Genomic DNA, 20,557 nt, shown 5'->3' with positions numbered 1-20,557 from the left:
TTTCTTGAGCCCCATCTGTACATTCCATCTTTGATTTATCTTAAACTCCTGTTTTCTTAAGTAGGAACAGACCATGGGTTAAGGTGTCTCCTCGTTAAGAAATAAGAAGCCCAAATAGGTTTTTTGGACATTGAAAAATTGGTTTGAAAACGTCACAGTTTCCCCTTTAAAAAAGCTATTTGTCTGTGACACATAGTAGACCCTTGTTGCACATAGCACTGTCAGGTTAGAGAGTTCAAGGAAATTACACTGGGCACACAATGGTCAAAGGGTTTGTGTCTAGCTGGCAATTTTTCTACTTTCAGCAGCGTAGGTATGCATGCCTCCCTGTGTATGTGCGTGCGTATTATCTGAGTACTTTTCTAATGAATACATCTGTCTCTGTGTGTGTGTGTGTGTGTGTGTGTGTCTGTCGGTCCTAGGTTTGGGGACTCGGTCAAAGGGAACCTGGTGATTGGCATCCTTGCTTGGCCTTCCCCCTGGGTGATTGTGATTGGCTCGTTCTTCTCCTGCTGTGGAGCGGGTCTGCAGAGTCTCACTGGAGCCCCCCGGCTGCTGCAGGCCATCGCACGAGACGGCATCGTGCCCTTCCTACAGGTCAGAACACACACACACACACTGTAGACACACACAGCAACACACACACTAACTCTCTGGCATTTCCCTGTGTCCCAGGTGTTTGGTCATGGCAAAGCTAATGGAGAGCCCACCTGGGCCCTGCTGTTGACTGGTGGGATCTGTGAGATCGGCATCCTCATTGCCTCTCTGGACGCTGTCGCCCCCATCCTCTCCATGTGAGTACCCCCATTTACTATCATCTCCATCTCCTCCTCCTTCTCTCCTGGTCTCACACCCCTCTCCACCTGTCTGTCTGACTTTCTCCGCCCCTTCCTCACAACTGTTTTTCCCATCTACCTCTCTCCTTCTCTACCTTTCTCCTTCTTTCCCTTCTTCCTTCCATCCCTCCCTCTCACACTTGCTTTCCCATCTACTGTAGCCTAAATGTAGTGTTGCAGAACTGGTCTCTGAGGTTTACTGACAAATGGTAGTCGTGTGTAATCTCACCACTCCCTCATTGTGTATCCCTCTCTCCCTCTCAGGTTCTTTTTGATGTGCTACCTATTTGTCAACCTGGCCTGTGCCCTCCAGACTCTGCTGCGCACCCCTAACTGGAGACCCCGCTTCAAGTTCTACCACTGGTAAAAGGGAGCCCCTCTCTCTCACTCTATATGGTGTTGCTGGCTGTTCCAATGCCCTCTCAAATTAGCTTCACTGTTTTCTCCTGCTTTCTCAAGTACTATAGCAGGCTCTGTTAGCCTAGCAACAAACCTCCTTACTCTACCTGAGAATGTTGTAATTGAGCTGAGTGGCAGATTCCCCCCCCCGAGAACACACTCTCTCTCTCTCGTTCACTTGCTCTCTCGCTATCTCTCTGAGATGCTGAAACATTGGACCCACACTTTATGTTGCATTTTATAATTGTGTTAACTTCTTTGCCATTCGCCTCATTTACGGGGCACCCACGCAAGCGGCAGCCGTGCTCCTGCCATACTGGTGACCGCTCACGTGCCGTTTTCCTCACACAGCCTCCTGTCTCCTGACCGGCGACACTAGCTGCCAGTCGGAAGCGAGCTGCTTTTTCGTAGCTATTAAGAAGTAGAATGCCTAATAAAAACATGTCCCAAAAACTCTGCTCATCACAACTCAAATTACAAAATCATCAGTACTGACTTACCACTCGTGTATGTAGTAAATAAGTAGTGAAACAGCATATTATTGAGTACAACTTGTAAGAACTTGGCCAGGTCGCAGTTGTAAATGAGAACTTGTTCTCAACTAGCTTACCTGGTTAAATAAAGGTGAAAAAAAAAATATATATATATATAAGTTCATTTTTTTTCATGAGTTTGTTGTGATATACTGGCACCTGGTGGCGACTAGAAGCAATTGCATAATATGAACAATTAAGAATTGATGGTCCTTGAAAATAATTATTACTGCTTGTAAAAGTACTTGAAAGTCCTTGAATTTGACTTGCCACTGCCTCCACCCCTACTCGGCAGCATAAATCTCATTACCCTTAACTGGCCAAGTATTTATGGTCCACCCTACAGCTCGTGTAAGCTTGTATAGTGAATGCAGACACACACACCTGTATGGCGTGTCCAGCGATAAATGGATCTGTACTAAAACAGAGAGGGTATTTGCTGTCTGGGATTAAGGTTTCACAGTAACGGTGAATATATATATATCACAGTAAAGCCCAATTGTGAGCTGCTGAGCTATTCCATGGAACTAGCTCAGTTGTTTGCAGTGCTATGGTGCATTCTGATTTCTATTGGCAAATTAACCAATCAATTTTATTTATAAAGCCCTTTTTACATCAGCTGATGCCACAAAGTGCTGTACAGAAACCCAGCCTAAAATCCCAAACAGCAAGCAATGCAGATTTAGAAGCACGGTGGCTAGGAAAAACTCCATAGAAAGGGAAAGGCAGGAACCTAGGAAGAAACCTAGAGAGGAACCAGGCTCTGAGGGGTGGCCAGTCCTCTTCTGGCTGTGCCGGGTGGAGATTATAACTGAACATCTTGGCCATGTACTAACGTTCATAGATGACCAGCACGGTCAAATAATAATAATCACAGTGGTTGTAGAGGGTGCAACAGGTCAGCACCTCAGGAATAAATGTCAGTTGGCTTTTCATAGCCGATCATTCAGAGTTTGAGACAGCAGGTGCGCTAGAGAGAGAGTGAGTCAAAAACAGCAGGTTCAGGACAAGGTAGCACATCCAGTGAACAGGTCAGGGTTCCATAGCCGCAGGCAGAACAGTTGAAACTGAAGCAGCAGCACGACCAGGTGGACTGGGGACAGCAAGGAGTCATCAGGCCAGGTAGTCCTGAGGCATGGTCCTAGGGCTCAGGTCCTCCGGGAGGGAGAGGGAGAGAGAGGGAATTAGACAGAGCATACTTAAATTCACAAAGGACACCGGATAAGACCAGATAACTACACCAGATATAACAGACCCTAGCCCCCGACACATAAACTATTGTAGCATAGATAATGGAGGCTGAGACAGGACGGGTTGGGAGACACAATGGCCCCGTCCAACGATACCCCCGGACAGGGCCAACCAGGCAGGATATAACCCCTCCCACTTTACCAAAGCACAACCCCCACACCACTAGAGGGATATCCGCAAACCACCAACTTACTACCCTGAGACAAGGCTGACTATAGCCCACGAAAATCTCCCCCATGGCACGAACCCGAGGGGGCGCCTACCTGGACAGGAAGATCACGTTAGTGATTCAACCCACTCAAATGACTCACCCCTCCTAGGGACGGCATGGATTGACATGTGCCATCTTGTTTTGAACCGAGTACCCTGCAGAGTATCTGAATTAATACGATAGGTTTGATTACTTAAGGAATCAGCTTGTCATTTTTGGGCTGTCAAAATGTACTCCTATATGACTGACTGTGACCTCCGTGTTCTCGTCCGTCTCTCGTCCCCCATAGGGCTCTGTCTTTCCTGGGCGCCAGTCTGTGTCTCTCCCTGATGTTCATCTCCTCCTGGTACTATGCCCTGGTGGCCATGCTGATCGCTGGCTGCATCTACAAGTACATTGAATACAGAGGGTAAGAGTTACTGGATTCCACAGTAGCATGGTACATTGGTTCCCTTATCACAAACAGGACGCATGTTAGATTGTGTTTCTGAGTCCTCCTTTATCTTCTTCTCTCAATCTCCAGGGCGGAGAAGGAGTGGGGTGACGGTATAAATGGTCTGTCGCTCAACGCCGCCCGCTACGCCCTCATTCGCCTGGAGGAGGCGCCGCCCCACACCAAGAACTGGAGGTGTGTGTGTGTGTGCGTGTGTGCGCATGGATTAGGTTTATGTGCATATACGTTTGTTTGTGCCATCATTGACGCCGCATTTCTGAACAACCAGCAATAACCAACTTTGGGGCTTTCTCAACAGTATAATTTTATGCTAGAGAACGTAGTGAATTGGTACCATTTGTCATCTGAGTAATCCAGAGAAAGAGAGTTACTATTTGATGAATCGCTGAGCCTTCTATGTAATCTCACGGTTAAAAAAAGATACCGGTAAGCCTAAGCATAGCAGCCCCTGGACTGTGCCTGTCCAAAAAGTGGATCATTTACATCAGGAAAGAATGAGGTCAGTCTTTGGTCCTCTCCCTCCTGCACCTGGCATCGCCCACAGTCCCATTGCCAGGGAAAGCCCTAATCTACAGCGTCAAAATCAATATTTCTCCCTGTGCCATCTGGCCTGAAGAGAATGGCAGGCTACCAAGTACTTATGCCCATATATCGCCCACGCACGCCTCGCGACGCGCCCCTAAGCCTCTTTACACAGTAACTGGCACTGTGCCACTAGCCTTCGACAGCAGGACCCATACTGGAGCCGTTAGGAATCCTCCATGTCTGACAAGTAGTATGGAGCTACGGCTCAGAGGATTGTTTCTTCATTCTATGTAATGTATTCTCAGGGAATTTGGTAATGTTTCTTTTCCCCTGTTCAGAGAAATGAGTAATTGAAGTTGTTAGGTGTATGTCCCATTCTGCATCCTGATATTACCAGGTTCTGACCACTAGATGATGCTGTTTCTGGTGATTTTATTCTGCTGGGTTGCTGTCCATAAACTTCTTACAGGGTAAGAAAACCAAGAGTTGGAACCGGTTCAGGGAACAACTTGAAAATAACTAAATTATTCGAGGAACAGAACCCGAACTAAAATCGAAATTGATCTATCTGTTCTGGAACAGAACCGTTATTTTAAAAGCATGGGAACCGGTTAATAACATTCTTTGATGTGGAGCATTTTTTTCCAGTCCCTCACTCTGTCACTCAGAAACATATTCCAGCGGGAAATCTTTGCCAGTGTGTGTGTGCGTATGTGTAGGCTACCTGCCCCTCCTCTCTGAAGCATAGGTTACCATAGCCTACTGATGACGTTACAAGTGTAATTCAGAAATTAGGGAGAGATGTTTAATAAGAGAAGAATGGATTTACTTTTTCAATGCTAGTTAAGGATACTATAGTTATCACGTTTTCACATTGGATGTTTTAACTACAAAAAGGTAAGACGTGTTTTTAATTCCAGTGCTGCTCTGCACATACAAGCTCGTTAGCTAGCTAACTAGCTAATGTTTTCTCTGGTCCAACATTAAACCAACTCGGAAGTTCAACGACATTCAAAGTTACTCCACAGAAGCCGCTCCTCCGTAGGTATAATTCCGTGGACCTAATTCAGATAATGCATGTCATAACAAGGTACCCAGCTCTTCAAGGCAATCTTCCTCCATCCTCTCTCGCTCTCTCCTCACCCTCAAATTTTCAGTTGCATCTTGCACCCTAAACTGTGATTGGCAGCACTGTGTGTGTGTGTTTGTCTTTCATTATGACTAAACCATGCTGTTACGGCAAAATACAATTTGCTCTTAATTACTTTCCTATACAGATGAAATCGCTTGCCCACTCCACAGCACTGATTGAAGTAATTTAATGTTGAGAATCACCTAACAGCACCATCTAGTGGTCAGAACCTGGTAATACCAGGATGTCGGATGGGACATAAACCTAACAACTTCAATGACTAATTACTCTGAACAGGGGAAAATAAAAATCATCCAATAACACTGAGAGAACATTACACAGGATGAAGAAACAATCCTCTGAGCCGCAGCTCCATTCTACTTGTCAGACATAGAAACATGATACTGTATACTCGTTGTCTGGGTGGGATTGGTGTGGGGGGTCCGTGGGTGGCGTTTGACCATTTTGTTTGATTCCTCATATCTTACTCATCGTTAGAAAAAAGTTTGGTCTAAATCGGATGTTAGGTACTATATTTATTTAATACTATATGAATCCTAGAAATTAAAATGGCCAATTTGGGTGCATTCAATTAGGTCAAATTATATTTCAACAAAATAATGTTGCAAGAATGCTAATCTTATCGGTTTCTAACTACAGAAATGATTTCAGAACAATCTGAGATGCTGGGTGTCATGGCTTGCTGAGATGACATGGAATGACCCATTACTTAATCCAATCAGCTGCAGCCATCAGGAATCCCATCAATAGATGTTTAAAAGTTCACCTTTAGCCGTGCAGGCTTATGGCAATCTCATTTTGAACTCAAATGTCTGTACAAATGTCACTGCAATGTTCCCAGGTGTTAATACAGATAGCTAGACAGTAATCAGAAATTCAATGACTACGCCCTTTATCATCTCATCATCAAAGCAATGTGTTGGACCAGTACGTGTCTTGGTCAGCCTTGTATAATATAACACATTATGACTTGTCTGACGTCTTCCCGGGTCGTAGGCCCCAGATACTGCTGCTATTGAACCTGGATTCTGACCACACCGTGAAACACCCACGCCTGCTCTCCTTCTGCACCCAGCTCAAAGCAGGCAAAGGCCTGACTATCGTGGGCTCCGTGCTGGAGGGCACTTACATGACCAAGGAGGCCGAGGTCAAGAAGGCCGAACAGGTACTGTAGTCACAGGCTCAGCTTATACACTGTGGACGCGTCTCAATAGTCGTAAGTGGCTTCGTGGCTTCCAATCCTTCTCAGGTGAGAGGAATATGGTGGAAAAGTCTTGAACGTACCAGTGATTATGGAGGAACGAGGGTCTGGAGAGAGACATGTTAAGTGAACCAATCACAGAGGTTTAGTGGCTGGTGACATTTCCAGTCTTATTCCACTGGCTGCCTTCTACTGGTAGACCAACATAGACATTCATTACCAGGTTGAGCCCATTCCGATTGTGTCAAGTCCGTCTGGCTGTGGTAACTAGTGGAAACCTTTTCTCACTCTTCGTGACTTTCTCCATCAGAACATCAAGTCGTCGATGACGACGGAGCGTACCAAGGGCTTCTGCCACGTGGTGGCGTCGTCCAACCTGCGTGATGGTTTCTCCCACCTCATCCAGACAGCAGGCCTTGGGGGCATGAAACACAACACGGTCCTCATGGCCTGGCCCGGCACCTGGAAACAGTCCAACGACCCCGTCTCCTGGAAGAACTTCATCGGTGAGACCCACTTGGATTTGAGACCACACCAAAACTGTCTTAACATTAGCTCAGGACGTTTACTCGTCATGTGAGCATAACCCCTATCACATGGTACTAAACCCCATGCAATACCATTACTGAGATGGCGTTTCTCTCTGTCCCCTCCACAGAGACTGTGCGTGAGACCACAGCGGCCCATCAAGCCTTGCTCGTGGCCAAGAACGTGGACAGCTTCCCCACCAACGCGGACCGCCTGGGCCAGGGCACCATAGACGTGTGGTGGGTTGTCCATGACGGAGGACTGCTCATGCTGCTGCCCTTCCTCCTTCGGCAGCACAAGGTATCTATAGTGGCGCCATTCAGTCTGTTGGGGTGGAATATTAAAAACACGCATGCACCACCAAACGCGCCAACATATGCACACACTTAGTTATTAACACACACAAATAGGCGCACGTATCATTCTACACCCATACCCTAGGCTAGGGATGACTTGTGTTCACACTCCCTCTCTCTGTCTCTCTCTGTCTCCACGCATCTCAGGTGTGGAGGAAGTGTAAGATGCGTATCTTCACGGTGGCTAATATGGATGACAACAGTATTCAGATGAAGAAGGACCTGCAGATGTTCCTCTACCACCTCCGTCTGGACGCAGAGGTAGAGGTGGTAGAGATGGTGAGCTTACCTGTAGACCTCTGGGGCACTGACATCTCCCTATTGACCGATAGCTTGAGATGACGAAACCTGAGGTGTAGCTCCATCAAGTCAAGCACTCTTAAATGTCTCTCATATTTGTCAGTTTCTTTTGATATCCTTAGATATTAAAAGGAAGAAACTCTAGTGAAACAATGTTTCATTCAATAGAGCTTCATCAAGGGTCTCCCGAGGGGCGCAGCGGTCTAATGCACTGCATCGCAGTGCTTGAGGTGTCACTACAGACCCGGGTTAGATCCCAGGCTGTGTCACATGCGGCTGTTACTGGGAGACTCATGATGCGGCGCACAATTGGCCCAGCGTCGTCCGGGGTTAGGGGAGGGTTTGGCAGGCCGGGATTTCCTTGTCCCAATGCGCTCTAGCTGACTTCGGTCGCCAGCTGGATGGTGTTTCCTCCGACACGTTGGTGCGGCTGGCTTCCGGGTTAAGCGAGCTGTGTGTCAAAAAGCAGTGTCGGCTTGGCAGGCGTGTTTCAGAGGATGCATGGCTCTCGACCTTGGCCTCTCCCGAGTCCGTAGGGGAGTTGCAGTGATGGGACAAGACTGTAACTACCAATTGGGGAGAAAAAGGGGTAAAAATAAAATAGAGCTTCATCAGGGTTTCGTTTAATAAAAAAATGTAAGATGTTTAGTTTACCCTTTGGATTGTGTGTGTGTGTGTTTGTGTGTGTGTGTGTGAGAACAGCACGACAGCGACATCTCAGCCTTCACCTATGAGAAGACCCTGGTGATGGAGCAGCGCTCTCAGATGCTGAAACAGATGCAGCTGTCGCGGACGGAGAGGGAGAGAGAGGTAACACCGCCCCGTCTGCAGGGCACACTCATTACAACAGTGCAACAATCGCCCTTCAACGTTGTGCCCCAAATGGCACCCTGTTTCCTTCATAGTGCACTACATTTGAACAGGGCCTATAGGCTCTGGCCAAAAGTTGTGCGCTAAATGCGGAATGGGGTGCCATTTGGGATGTACACCAAGTCAATATGGGAATTAAGCGAGTATTGATATAATCTGTTATTGTTTTGCAACACCTTTATCAGAAAATGAATGGTATTTTCCTTTAGGACTTTATCTTGAAGGGTTTTAAATGCAATGCGGTTGATTCAGGTATCTTTCTTGAGTGCACTTATTTTAAGTTGGTCTGTAAAGAGAAAAGTGTCATGGGAATGTGATTTAGTTTGTCAGTGCTTTGGGTCACATTGAACAGCCATGGATGTACCCTGTTCTCACTTGGTTGCAAAGCTCTAATATTACATTAGGGACGCATACAGTAAATAGATAGGACATACAGTAAATAGATAGGACATACAGTAAATAGATAGGACATACAGTAAATAGATTGGACATACAGTAAATAGATTGGACATACAGTAAATAGATTGGACATACAGTAAATAGATTGGACATACAGTAAATAGATAGGACATACAGTAAATAGATAGGACATACAGTGCCTTCAGAACGTATTCACAACCTTTTGACTTTTTCCACATTTTGTTACAGCCTGAATTTAAAAATGTTTTTTTAATTATTATTTTTTATCACTGGCCTGCACAAAATACCCCATAATGTCAAAGTGGAATTATGTTTTTTGAAATTATTTCAAATGAATTAAAATGAAAAGCTGCAATGTCTTAAGTAAATAAGTATTCTACCCCTTTGTTATGGCAAGCCAGAATAAATTCAGGAGTAAAAATGTACATAACAAACCACATAATAAGTTGCATGGAATGTGTGCAATAATAGTGTTTAACATAATATTTGAATGACTACCTCATCTCTGTACCCCACACATACAGATTATCTGTAAGGTCCCTCAGTCGAGCAGTGATTTTCAAGCACAGATTCAACCATAAAGAACAAGTAGGTTTTCCAATGCTTTGCGAAGAAGGGCACATATTGGTAGATGAGTAAAAGAAAAAGCAGACATTGAATATCCCTTTGTGCATGGTGAAGTTATTGATTACACTTTGGATGGTGTATCAATACACCCAGTCACTACAAAGATACAGGCATCCTTCCTAACTCAGTTGCCGGAGAGGAAGGAAACCGCTCAGGGATTTCTACATGAGGCCAATGATGATTTAAAATAATTAGAGTTTAATGGCTGTGATAGGAGAAAACTGAGGATGGATCAACAACATTGTAGTTAGTCCACAATACTAATCTAAATGACAGAGTGAAAAGAAGGAAGCCTGTACATTATAAAAATATTCCAAAACGTGCATCCTGTTTTGCAACAAGGCACGAAAGTACAACTGCAAAAAATGTGGCAAAGCAAGTCATGTTTTTTGCCTTACAAAGTGTTATGTTTGGGGCAAATCCAATACAACAGATGACTGAGTACCACTATCCATATTTTCACGCATAGTGGTGGCTGCATAGGTATGCTTGTAATCATTAAGGGCCGGGGAGTTTTTCAGAAAAAAAGAAGAAAAAAAAAGAACGGAATGGCGCTAAGCACAGGCAAAATCCTAGAGGAAAACCTGGTCCAGTCTGCTTTCCACCAGACACTGGGAGATTAATTCACCTTTCACCAGAACAATAAACACAAGGCCACATCTACACTGGAGTTGCTTAAGACTGTGTATGTTCCTGAGTGGCCAAGTTAGTTTGTAAATCTATTTGAAAATATATGGCAAGACCTGAAAATGGTTATCTAGCAATGATCAACAACCAATTTGACAGAGCTTGAAGAATTTAGAAAATAATAATGGGCAAATGTTGCACAATCCAGGTGTGGAAAGCTCTTAGAGGCTTACCCAGAAATACTCACAGCTGTAATCACTGCCAAAGGTGCTTCTACAATGTATTGAATCAGGGGTATGAATACTTATTATTTAAATTTGATATTTCTGTATTTCATTTTCCAAAAAATTGCTACAAATTATAAAAACATGTTTTCACTATCATTATGGGGTATTGTATGTAGATGGATGAGAAAGCAAATCAATTTAATCAATTTTGAATTCAGGCTGTAACACAACAAACTGTGGAATAAGTCAAGGGGTATGAATACTTGCTGAAGGCACTGTATTGTTTTAAACATTTTAGTCATTTAGCAGTCACTCTTATCCAGAGCGACTTACATGAGCAATCAGGGTTAAATACCTTGCTCAAGGGCACATTTTTCAACTAGTCGGCTCAGGGATTTCGAACCAGCAACCTTTTGGATACTAGCCCAACGCTCTACCTGCCACCCCTGTATGTTATTGGTTTGTGTGTATCAGGGCTATCCTAGCCCACCTTGGCCTAGTGTTCGCTGTATGACCTTTGGCCCCCTCTCCTGTCTGGCTGCATATGCGGTACCGGGCAACACGGCCCTCAGATTCAGAGTATCACAGACTCGTCACGTAGCTCCATCAGGAGGAATAACCAAACCGGAGCCACGGGCTCAGGATCTGGCCCCAGTCGAGAGCTGGAGGACACACAGGAGGACGAGGTAGCCAACACCCACCATCTGTACCCCCAATGCCCCTGTGACTGCAGCCCCTCACCCCCACTGAGACCAACCCCCAGAGGCCACACTTACACAGCCACATCCACAACTGCTAACAGTCAGGGACCTAAAGTAAGTTAAAGCCCAGTCAAAATGTCCAGTTAAAGTCCTCCCCGGATAGACCCTGTATGGTAGATGGTGGCTGTGTAACTGTGCAGGTTACTCACCGTAGTGGCATAATGGACGTCATGGACTCACCTCATTCCCATTCGTCACGTGCACTGTGGTGTAATCCTCCTTTTTGTTCATCCCTCCTTCCTCCACTCATCCCTCTCCACCTGGTTAATTCTCGGTGGGCGTCACCATTACTCCACCTCACTGTATTGTAGCTCCAGACAGTACTTTGTGCCTCACACCTTATTAAAGGGATATTGGCCTGTTTAGAAAACACTGGTGTTGTTTTGCACGTCATGGATTTTGATTTGATTAATCGGTCATAAATGTTTTTACTATGTGTGTTGATTGTCTTAGTGGTGTTGCTCTTGCTACCAGGCAAGGTTATTATAGTAAACTAAAACTAATTAGGAAAAAACGATTTAGTAAACTGAAATAAAATCATGAACAAACCTGTTTGAAAAACCTACAACTATACTGAAACTATTATCTTTGACTCCAAAACTAACTAAATAAAATTTAAAAAACATCATGAATTATGTTATCATGAATTATTAATTATTTCTTTTTCAACTTTAGGCAAAAATCTAATCTAGTGTTCAATAGGGTTTTCATGCTTTTTGAGGGTTTTCAAGCTACTGAATCTGGTTGGTAAATGTGGCCAGGAGGTGGCGATGTTTCTAATAGGCCTAGCTTGTGCCTCACTATCACCAGATATAACTTGATTATGTTTACATGTCCTACTAAAAAGCATTGGATTGGTGTAAACATGGGCGAGAGAGTTTTCTTCCACCAGTCTGTGCTATTATTTTAAAATCCAAGTCACATTGAGATTTACTTCATAATTTAAACCGAACTAATGACCTGACCCATCACCTTAAGTATTACTGCCCCTCATTTGCAAGAAGTGACATCCTAAAAAACACACAAGTAACTATACAACACCAATGGCCCTAGCGTCCCATGCATGCTTTTCTACTTAAACTAAGTAAAAATTTGTAAATCTAAACAGAATTTCCCCCAAAATGTAAAAAATGAATAGAAATAAAAACAAATACAAAAACACAACTATAATAACCTACCTGACAACTCTATGGTTTCTAGCCTGTAGTCTCTCTCTCTCTTTTGTTCTCTCTTGCTCTTTCTATCGCTCTCTCATCATCTCCCTCTCCTTCAGGCCCAGCTGATCCATGACAGAAACACGGCGTCTCACGCCGCGCTTAACGACAAGGCCGACACTGGCCCTGACCGGGTCCACATGACCTGGACCAAGGACAAGTTCCTCACCGAGCGCAACCGCAACCGCGCCGAGGCCAACATGGGCGTGCGCGACATCTTCAACATGAAACCGTAAGTCAGGTGCTACGTGTGATCCCTCTTATCCTTAAACCTTCCAGAGCCAAAATGGAGGAGCCAAGTGGACAGTTGCTCACACTGCAGCTGCCCCGGAGCCTGCCGGTTTGAAATGGTTACATGGCCTGCATGGTGTGTGTTCAGGCTGCGTTGGCATGTTCAATGTTGACCTGTGTGACTGTGTGTGTGGACACATCCAGTGCATGGCCCCACCACCCACCACGCAGACCACATGCATTGTCTGAACTAATGATCATCATTGGGGCGGTAGCGTAGCCTAGTGGTTAGAGCGTTGGACTAGTAACCGAAAGGTTGCAAGATCGAATCCCCGAGCTAACAAGGTACAAATCTGTCGTTCTGTTCCTAGGCCGTTCTTAACCGACTTGCCTAGTTAAATAAAGGTCAAATAAAAAATGCCTTTGTGTCTCAGAACCCACCATCTCAAAAAGGCAGATATAACCACTAGTACATTACATAGCCCAAAATTGTAACAAGCGCAAATATATGATTTGGATACTATAAAGACTGTTTTTAAAGGGATAATTCACTTCCAAATCAAAGTTTGTCTGATGTTTTCGCACTTCTTGACTACTTTTGAGTAATGAAAACATCTGACTTTAACCATCCCTTTAAACTGAGGGAAGTGTTTAACTGTGGGGTGGTTGGCATGTGCAACAGTAGACATGCAAGGGGTTTCTATAAAACATCTAAGTCGGTTTCTGTTGTTTTGTCTCGTTTTCCTCCTTCTAGAGAGTGGGAGAGTCTGTAAGTCACATTTCTCTTTGCCATAGTGCCGTAGGCTGTGTGTGTGAATGTCTGTGTACAGTAGTCCTTTTCTGTCTCCTCCATATTGTTGACCTCCCAGCCACTGGGACTATGTGTGTGTCTGTGTGTGCATGCAAGTGTGTGTGTGTTTTGTTTGTGTGTGCGTACCTGTGTGATGGGAGGGTACACGTCATGTTATGTAGCATGTGCAATCAAAATTGCGCTTTCCATACAGACCTTAGCCGTGTCAACAATATTGCTTTATTGCCCATGCATCTGTTCTGTATAGGAATAGAACCGAAGAATGTCAGTGGTCCAAAATCCATTTCAATTGGTCATTGCAATCAACATGATATTGTCCTTAAATCTCAACTGGGTGGAAAGCGTATGTTTTTTTTGGAAGTGCCTCATTGTATTTGTGATGTGGCGATTTCTGCTTCAGACCATTTGCATATCATGCTCTGCATTGTTGGTGTTGCTGTGCACTCTAACACAAGAAGGGCTTTCAATATTACACCCAATATCACATTGAACTGGTCAATTGAATATTGGAATACTGTGTATACAACGCAGTGCTAGGAAGCAGGTAGTTTGACTCCTGGATGCTAATTGGCTGAAAGCCGTGGTATATCAGACAATATACCACAGGTATGATGCAAAACTACTCGTTTACTGTTCTTTGTATGTTGGTAACTGGTTTATAATAGCAATAAGGTACCTCATGGGTTTGTGGTACATGGCCAATATATCACTGCTAAAGGCTGTATCCAGGCACACCTCCTCAGGCCTTATTGCTTAGTTATACAATGGAATATTTCATACGCACAGGCTTGCCCATTGTATTTGTCAGTATACCAGGTCTACAATAGTTTATCCTCTCTACCACCCTACTGCCACTGCTGCTGTTTGAAGTGTGACGCTGCTTTGACTGCCCATCCTGAGCCTTAATTCAGAGTGACATAATAACTCCCAAGGCTTCACTATCATAACCACCAGCTGACCTGCTTCATGTTCTCGTCTGCGTGCTAAAGGCTGCCAATCTGACAATAGCACTGTAATTGTTCATTTAAAAAAAAACATGATCAGGAAGTGTTTTGTCAATCATTAATGAATGTTTAGACTATTGAGTGTTACGCGAGAAGAGTGACAGATTAGATTTACTTCCCATGTTTCTAGTTAGGATTCAATGTAAGGCGCTTTGAGCTTCTGAAAAAGGGTTATGTAAATCCAGTCCATGAATATTATTGGAGAAGTCAGGGACAGAGGTTAGAGGTCAGGATTATGTTGGGTTCAGCCTGCTCTTCTTCACCGTCACCCTTGTGTGGTATAGGAACCAGTCCAACGTGCGCCGGATGCACACTGCGGTCAAGCTGAACGAGGTGGTGGTCAACAAGTCACAGGGAGCCCACCTGGTCCTGCTCAACATGCCGGGACCGCCCAAAAACAGAGGGGGCGACGAGAACTGTATCCTTTACAGCCAAATGTCTGTTTATTCAAATTTTACTATGCATGTCTTTTGAATTGTGCATTGCTTAGTTGAATATGTTTACCCCAAGTTAACTTGAAAGGTATCGTCATCAGCGATCTGACAAGTTCGAGGATGATCTCTTTACAAAGGTTGTTTAGTTAATAGTTAAGTTGTTTATTGTACACTATATATAAAAGTATGTGGACACCCCTTCAAATTTGTGGATTTGGCTATTTCAGCCACACCCGTTGCTGACAGCAGTGTTCTCTCAAACATTTTTCCTCACTGAGCAAATTTCAGGTCTGCTGAGTGCAAACTTGAATGTGTGAAAATTCTGTGCAACTACAAATGATCTATAACTGGGCTAATAACTAACAAAGGATAAGAACAAAATGTGCACGTGGCTACATGCAGCTCTCGCTTTGATCTCAAAACAAGTGCATCTACTCACAATCTCTCATGCTGTAAACACAGTCCAGTTCAAAGTGAATGGCACAGATCCATTTTTGGCAATGGTCTATTTGCATATAGGCCTACAGCAGCTCTGATTGTTTATGCCGCACAGGTCTGTGTAGAGTACGGGTTGAGTAGTGCCTGTCAATGCAATAGAATCCTACTTCGATGCATTCTGCCTACAACTAAATCTCTTGCATAGTTCATTTTGTGTCGGTATGTTGCATTGAAAGTAGCTGATATAGCGTTGATTCGATCACAATTGCCACAGTAAAGGGAAACGTTAGTGTTAACAGGGAACACTCTAGAACAATGGTCACCAACCTTTTCTGAGTCAAGAAAATCACTTGGAGTCAAAATGCAAGCCGAGATCTGTTCAGATTTATTTTTTAACATGACTTAAAAAACATAAGCCTATGCAACATTAACCAATTAAAAACAGTACTGTAGCAATGAGGTTTGTGCAGTAAGCTATAGGCCCAATACATTATCACCGCATACTGGCTTTGCTTGAATTGCCCTGCCAGTGCATTGTTGTTCAGGACATTTTTTTAAATTATATTTCAAAATTTGAGGTAGGCTATATGACACCATATCAAAAAAATAGGAACACAAAGCTTTATTGTTGTTTTTTTTACAGAAATGTTTGGCAATTGACTAGGAATGCCTTGGAGATCGAGTGGTTGGTGACCACTGCTCTCGAAAGTTGAGTGAAATTCAATCTTGTGCTTCTCTCATCGAGGGAACATTGGCCGACAGACATTCAACGTGGCACCGTCTGCGGATGCCACCTTTCCAACAAGTCAGTTCGTCAAATTTCTGGCCTGCTAGAGCTGTCCCGGTCAACTGTAAGTACTGTTATGGTAGGCCACACAAGCACACAGGACTGCCGGGTGCGCGTAGCACGTAAAAATCATCTGTCCTCGGTTGCAACACTCACTACCGAAGAATGTCCCCGCAGCAATGTTCCAACATCTAGTGGAAAGCCTTCCCAGAAGAGTGCAGGCTGTTTATAGCAGCAAAGGGGGGACCAACTCCATATTAATGCCCATGATTTTGGAATGAGATGTTCAACGAGCAGGAGTCTACATACTTTTAGTCATGTAGTGTATCTTTAAAACATACTATAACTAATAGCTTTATAGCTAATGTACTCCCATTGTCACATGACCTGCATAAACCCCTGTCATGTGATGTGACTTATTTCCTCTTTGACCCTTGGCGTCTCAGACATGGAGTTCCTGGAGGTTCTGCTGGAGGGTCTCAACCGGGTCCTCCTGGTCCGTGGGGGCGGACGCGAGGTCATCACTATCTACTCTTAAACGCTTGCGGCCACAAAACCTTGGGGTTACTGGGGGATTGTCAGAGGGGGGCCATGTTACTGGACAGAGGGCTTTTTAGCCTCGGAAGGGATGACCAATCAGGGCAGTGTGATGTCATAGCATCAGCCTGATTAGTGGAAAGAGCACATGTGTCCTGGGGCCTATCTATCACGTCGACCGACTGGAGGACAGAGCATTCTGACACTAACATTTAATCTGACACGTGTTCATGTTTATTGTATGGATGTTCTTCTTTTTTCCCCCCCTTCACTCCCTCTCTATGTTCAGTTTTCATCTCTGTTCATGGTAATTGTGTATCATAATCAGCAGAGGACCACAGGGTTAATATGGACATAGGCTGTGTCTGAAATGGCATCCTATTCCCTATATAGTGGGCTACTTTTGACCCTTTGGCCCTATATCATTTCGGACACAGCCATAGTCTCTCATTTTGGTTTTGGCTTTGTCCTCATCTTTCAAGTGAGATTCAGATTGAGGATGCACAAAGTTAATGTGCTGCCTTTTAAGATCTCCCTTAGCTCAGAACCAAATCTACTTTGAATCCTGAAAGAGAGAAATACGGTTCCTGCTCTCACCTATTATCTAAAAACTCAATAGGAACGTTGTTACCTAGAATAATATGCTTCTGTGACTCTTTCCAGTATCCGAGCCCACAGCGGAGCTCTGTTAGAACGGAAGGAGGCATCAAGTCCAAAAAAAAAGCATACTTTTATTTGAAGTCTGTTCCACAGATCAGGATGTTGCTATGGCTTTCCTAAGCTCCATTGTCCCTTGGTTTTTAAAGGTGGGGTCATATTTGGAGGTGTTCTGTCCTACTGGTATCCTCGTATACCCCTGAAGCTACTCGCAGCGGAGTTCTGTCAACCTCCATTCTAATTGAGGAAGTTAGGGGGTCTAACTCAGACGCGAATCCACCTTGTTAATCCATACTAGGACTAGGGGGAACTAGGTTTATTCATGTAGTTAATTTGTGAAAGGGATTTATTGTTTATGTTGCTTGTTGCTAATTGTCGTCTTGTTGTTGAGTGCAGCGCGACATCTGAAAGAGGTCTGTGTATGGGGTGGGGGGCTTTGGCAAGGATAGGCCAAGGATTTTAATGTGCAATAGATGCTGTTGATATGGTGAATTGCAGACAGGCCTGAGACACAGAAGGTGGTCCAACTTGCCTGGGGAGGGGGGGTCACCTTAATTGACCCTGTTTTATTGGCTCTGTAACATTGGTCCCCGACTTCAGCCATTGTTTTAAGAAATAGCCGTAGTATATATCCTAGTATTTAGCCCATGGTAACTGTGTTACACCCAATATACACAGCATAAAGCATATTTATTTATGTTGTGATTATTGGAAATTGTATGCAAGGGTGCAGGGAATGAAAGTAGTTTTTTTGTAAATAGACTATTTTCAGGTACAGGAGTGCTGCTTTAAATTCACGTACTGTTCCACAGCTTCACAAATCTAGGACAACTGGGGTCAAGGTATTTCACCTACCAGAGCCCATTCGATATATATATACATCAACATATAGGAAAATCATGAGGTAGTTTGACACTAACACTGAATCTGAAATAAACAATGTGTCAACTTCTCTGTGACCCTCAAATCAGTCGTTGTGTTGCTTGACAGTTAAAACAGAAGGAAATGTGCTTGTTGGAGTCGTCCTCTGACGGCCTAGCCACTGTTGACTGTTCAGGTACTGTAGACTCATTTTCAGCACGGTGTCGTTAGGGACATCGACACTCAGCGTTTTGCACAGTCTCCGATGTACAGTACTGCACTGATACGGTAGATTGCATTGTTTGGCTCTGATTATAGAAGTATTTAGGCTGGGGATGTTGTGACACAGTGATGCCGCCACATTCAAATGGTTGTGATTTGTGAGTATCACGTCTATCACAGGACACCAAACCAAGATTCTGTACTGGAATGGAATAGTCTCATTATGAAATAGCTATGTCCCATGTTGTCCTCCGAACCATCAATGTTTTCTCTCTCTGATGAGCACCATGCAGAGTGGGTAGGTGAGTAGAGTTTCTGAAAACATGCTGTCTCATAGGTCAATCGTACAGTTGTGGTCCGTAGGTATCAGTTGATCATACTGTTCAATGTCAGGATTTGTTCTTATGTTATTTGTGTTTTAATTGTACGTGCATATTCTCTAGGTTTCAGGTTTTCAACTGACCATGATGAATCATTTTGACTTTGTATAGGTAGAAACGTGCCAAAAAGACTAAGACTGAAAGTATATGCTTGTCAATGTCAGCCACAGTACACGCGCCAACTGTCGACCGTGCTTGTAGGGCAAGGGAAAAAGCAAGATCACCTTCAAATTGTAAATACAATATACGCTATTATAACCAGTTAATGCTTTTGATTTGGAGACGCACAGAGGTCAACACATTTGAACTCAAATTCTTACCTAACAGACCATTTTGATGAGCAACACTGAGTTTGTGGTTACAAAATGAGTTCCTTTTAGGCTACATATCAACAGTGGAAGGAATGGCATCTGTGATTTCTAGGGCATGTGAAGCCCAGTTTTATAGGCAACTGGAAGTCGCCAGATTTAAGAAACTATTGGGGGCAAAGGAAGGAAGGAATCACTCATCAAACTCTTCTGTATTTACATCCACAGTTTACTTTGAAACCTTTTCGTAGCTGTGCAGTATTTTATAACCAGAACATTGTATTTTTCTACAGTATGTCATGAAAACAAGCCGTCTTTTGTTGTAGCGTCGACCATCAGACAATCTTTTTATGTTTCCGGTGTGTTTTTGTTTAATTTTCCGACATACACCTGTGTAACTTGTAGTCTTGTTTGCACTTAACAGTTATGTTACACTTGATTTTCTGATACTCTTTAAGTGTTACTTTTCAGGAGTGGAGTATTTCGATTTTATGGAGGTGTGGGATGGATGGGTGGGTGGGGGTGGTTGGAGAATGGGTTATGTTACTGATTTTAAGTTAATTGAAAATGTCTTTTTATTTTAGGTTTTTAGCCACCAAAGATACAATCTTTGAGTCTGTGATATGAAACGTCACATTGTTAATAGTGTAAGAAATAAAGTTGAACTAAAAACAGCACAGCTTGCTTACTTGAGCTGAATAGCAGCAAAAGAGATGACTTCAAACCTTTTTAGAGGACACAAAACTAAGACTTCTGGGTGACGGTATGCAAGTAGTATATGTTCCATTTACCTGGTTGAAGTGACGAGAGAATGTAATCTACCTCAAGGTGGCCATGGAGGCTTCATCGAAGGAGAAGCAACCTGTCGAATCGCTTTCTCTTTTCTCTGTACATAGTTACAATCTTTTTATATGAAGCGATTATTAGCGATTGGGGAGTGAGCCTCCATTCTGAGGGAGAACCAGCGTGTGTGTGTGCGTGCGTGTGTGTGTGTGTGTGCACACCTCACATATAGTAGGAGTTACTTTTGGGCGCATGCGTAGCGAAGGTAAATTATATCTGTGCCTCTGAGTAATGAATAAATAAAAGTGCTGAAATGTCTGAACTGTACAAACTCCTGTCATTTGTTATGTTTTTCACTGTATTAAAGTATTTATTTTAACATTGTAATATCTCCTAATCCAAGTAGTGTGGTAGGTTAAATATATTGTGTAGAATGGACATAGTGTATTCGGGAAGTATTCAGAGCGCTTGACTTTTTCCACATTTTGTTAAGTTACAGCCTTATTCTACAATTGATTAAATATAGTTTTTTTTCTCAGCAATCTACACACAATACCTCATAATGACAAAGTGAAAAGTTTTTTACACATTTGCAAATGTATTACAAATAC

General features: G+C 43.6%; 1 protein-coding gene across 6 annotated transcripts in view; it reads left to right on the top strand.

Moving 5' to 3' along the window:
* Window positions 1-20,264, top strand: part of slc12a7b (solute carrier family 12 member 7b) — a 70,869-nt gene extending 50,605 nt beyond the window's left edge. For 3 of the 6 annotated variants that reach the window (XM_014181114.2, XM_014181116.2, XM_014181118.2), the window contains exons 12-26: window positions 423-597; window positions 676-794; window positions 1,101-1,199; window positions 3,520-3,639; window positions 3,754-3,858; window positions 6,359-6,527; window positions 6,874-7,069; window positions 7,222-7,391; window positions 7,595-7,726; window positions 8,450-8,557; window positions 11,091-11,204; window positions 12,553-12,725; window positions 13,479-13,493; window positions 14,824-14,957; window positions 16,645-20,264. In XM_014181114.2, coding sequence (XP_014036589.2) covers window positions 423-597; window positions 676-794; window positions 1,101-1,199; window positions 3,520-3,639; window positions 3,754-3,858; window positions 6,359-6,527; window positions 6,874-7,069; window positions 7,222-7,391; window positions 7,595-7,726; window positions 8,450-8,557; window positions 11,091-11,204; window positions 12,553-12,725; window positions 13,479-13,493; window positions 14,824-14,957; window positions 16,645-16,736 — 1,921 coding nt within the window. In that variant the 3' untranslated portion in view covers window positions 16,737-20,264. The remainder of the gene's footprint in view (window positions 1-422; window positions 598-675; window positions 795-1,100; window positions 1,200-3,519; window positions 3,640-3,753; window positions 3,859-6,358; window positions 6,528-6,873; window positions 7,070-7,221; window positions 7,392-7,594; window positions 7,727-8,449; window positions 8,558-11,090; window positions 11,205-12,552; window positions 12,726-13,478; window positions 13,494-14,823; window positions 14,958-16,644) is intronic. The other 3 variants (XM_014181115.2, XM_014181119.2, XM_014181120.2) reach the window with 3 other exon arrangements.
* Window positions 20,265-20,557: the final 293 nt, after the last annotated feature.

The sequence above is a fragment of the Salmo salar genome, chromosome ssa29, assembly GCF_905237065.1.
Source record: "Salmo salar chromosome ssa29, Ssal_v3.1, whole genome shotgun sequence".
Taxonomy (NCBI): domain Eukaryota; kingdom Metazoa; phylum Chordata; class Actinopteri; order Salmoniformes; family Salmonidae; genus Salmo; species Salmo salar.
Note: the sequence above shows the minus strand (reverse complement) of the source record. Positions and strands in the feature narration are given on the sequence as shown.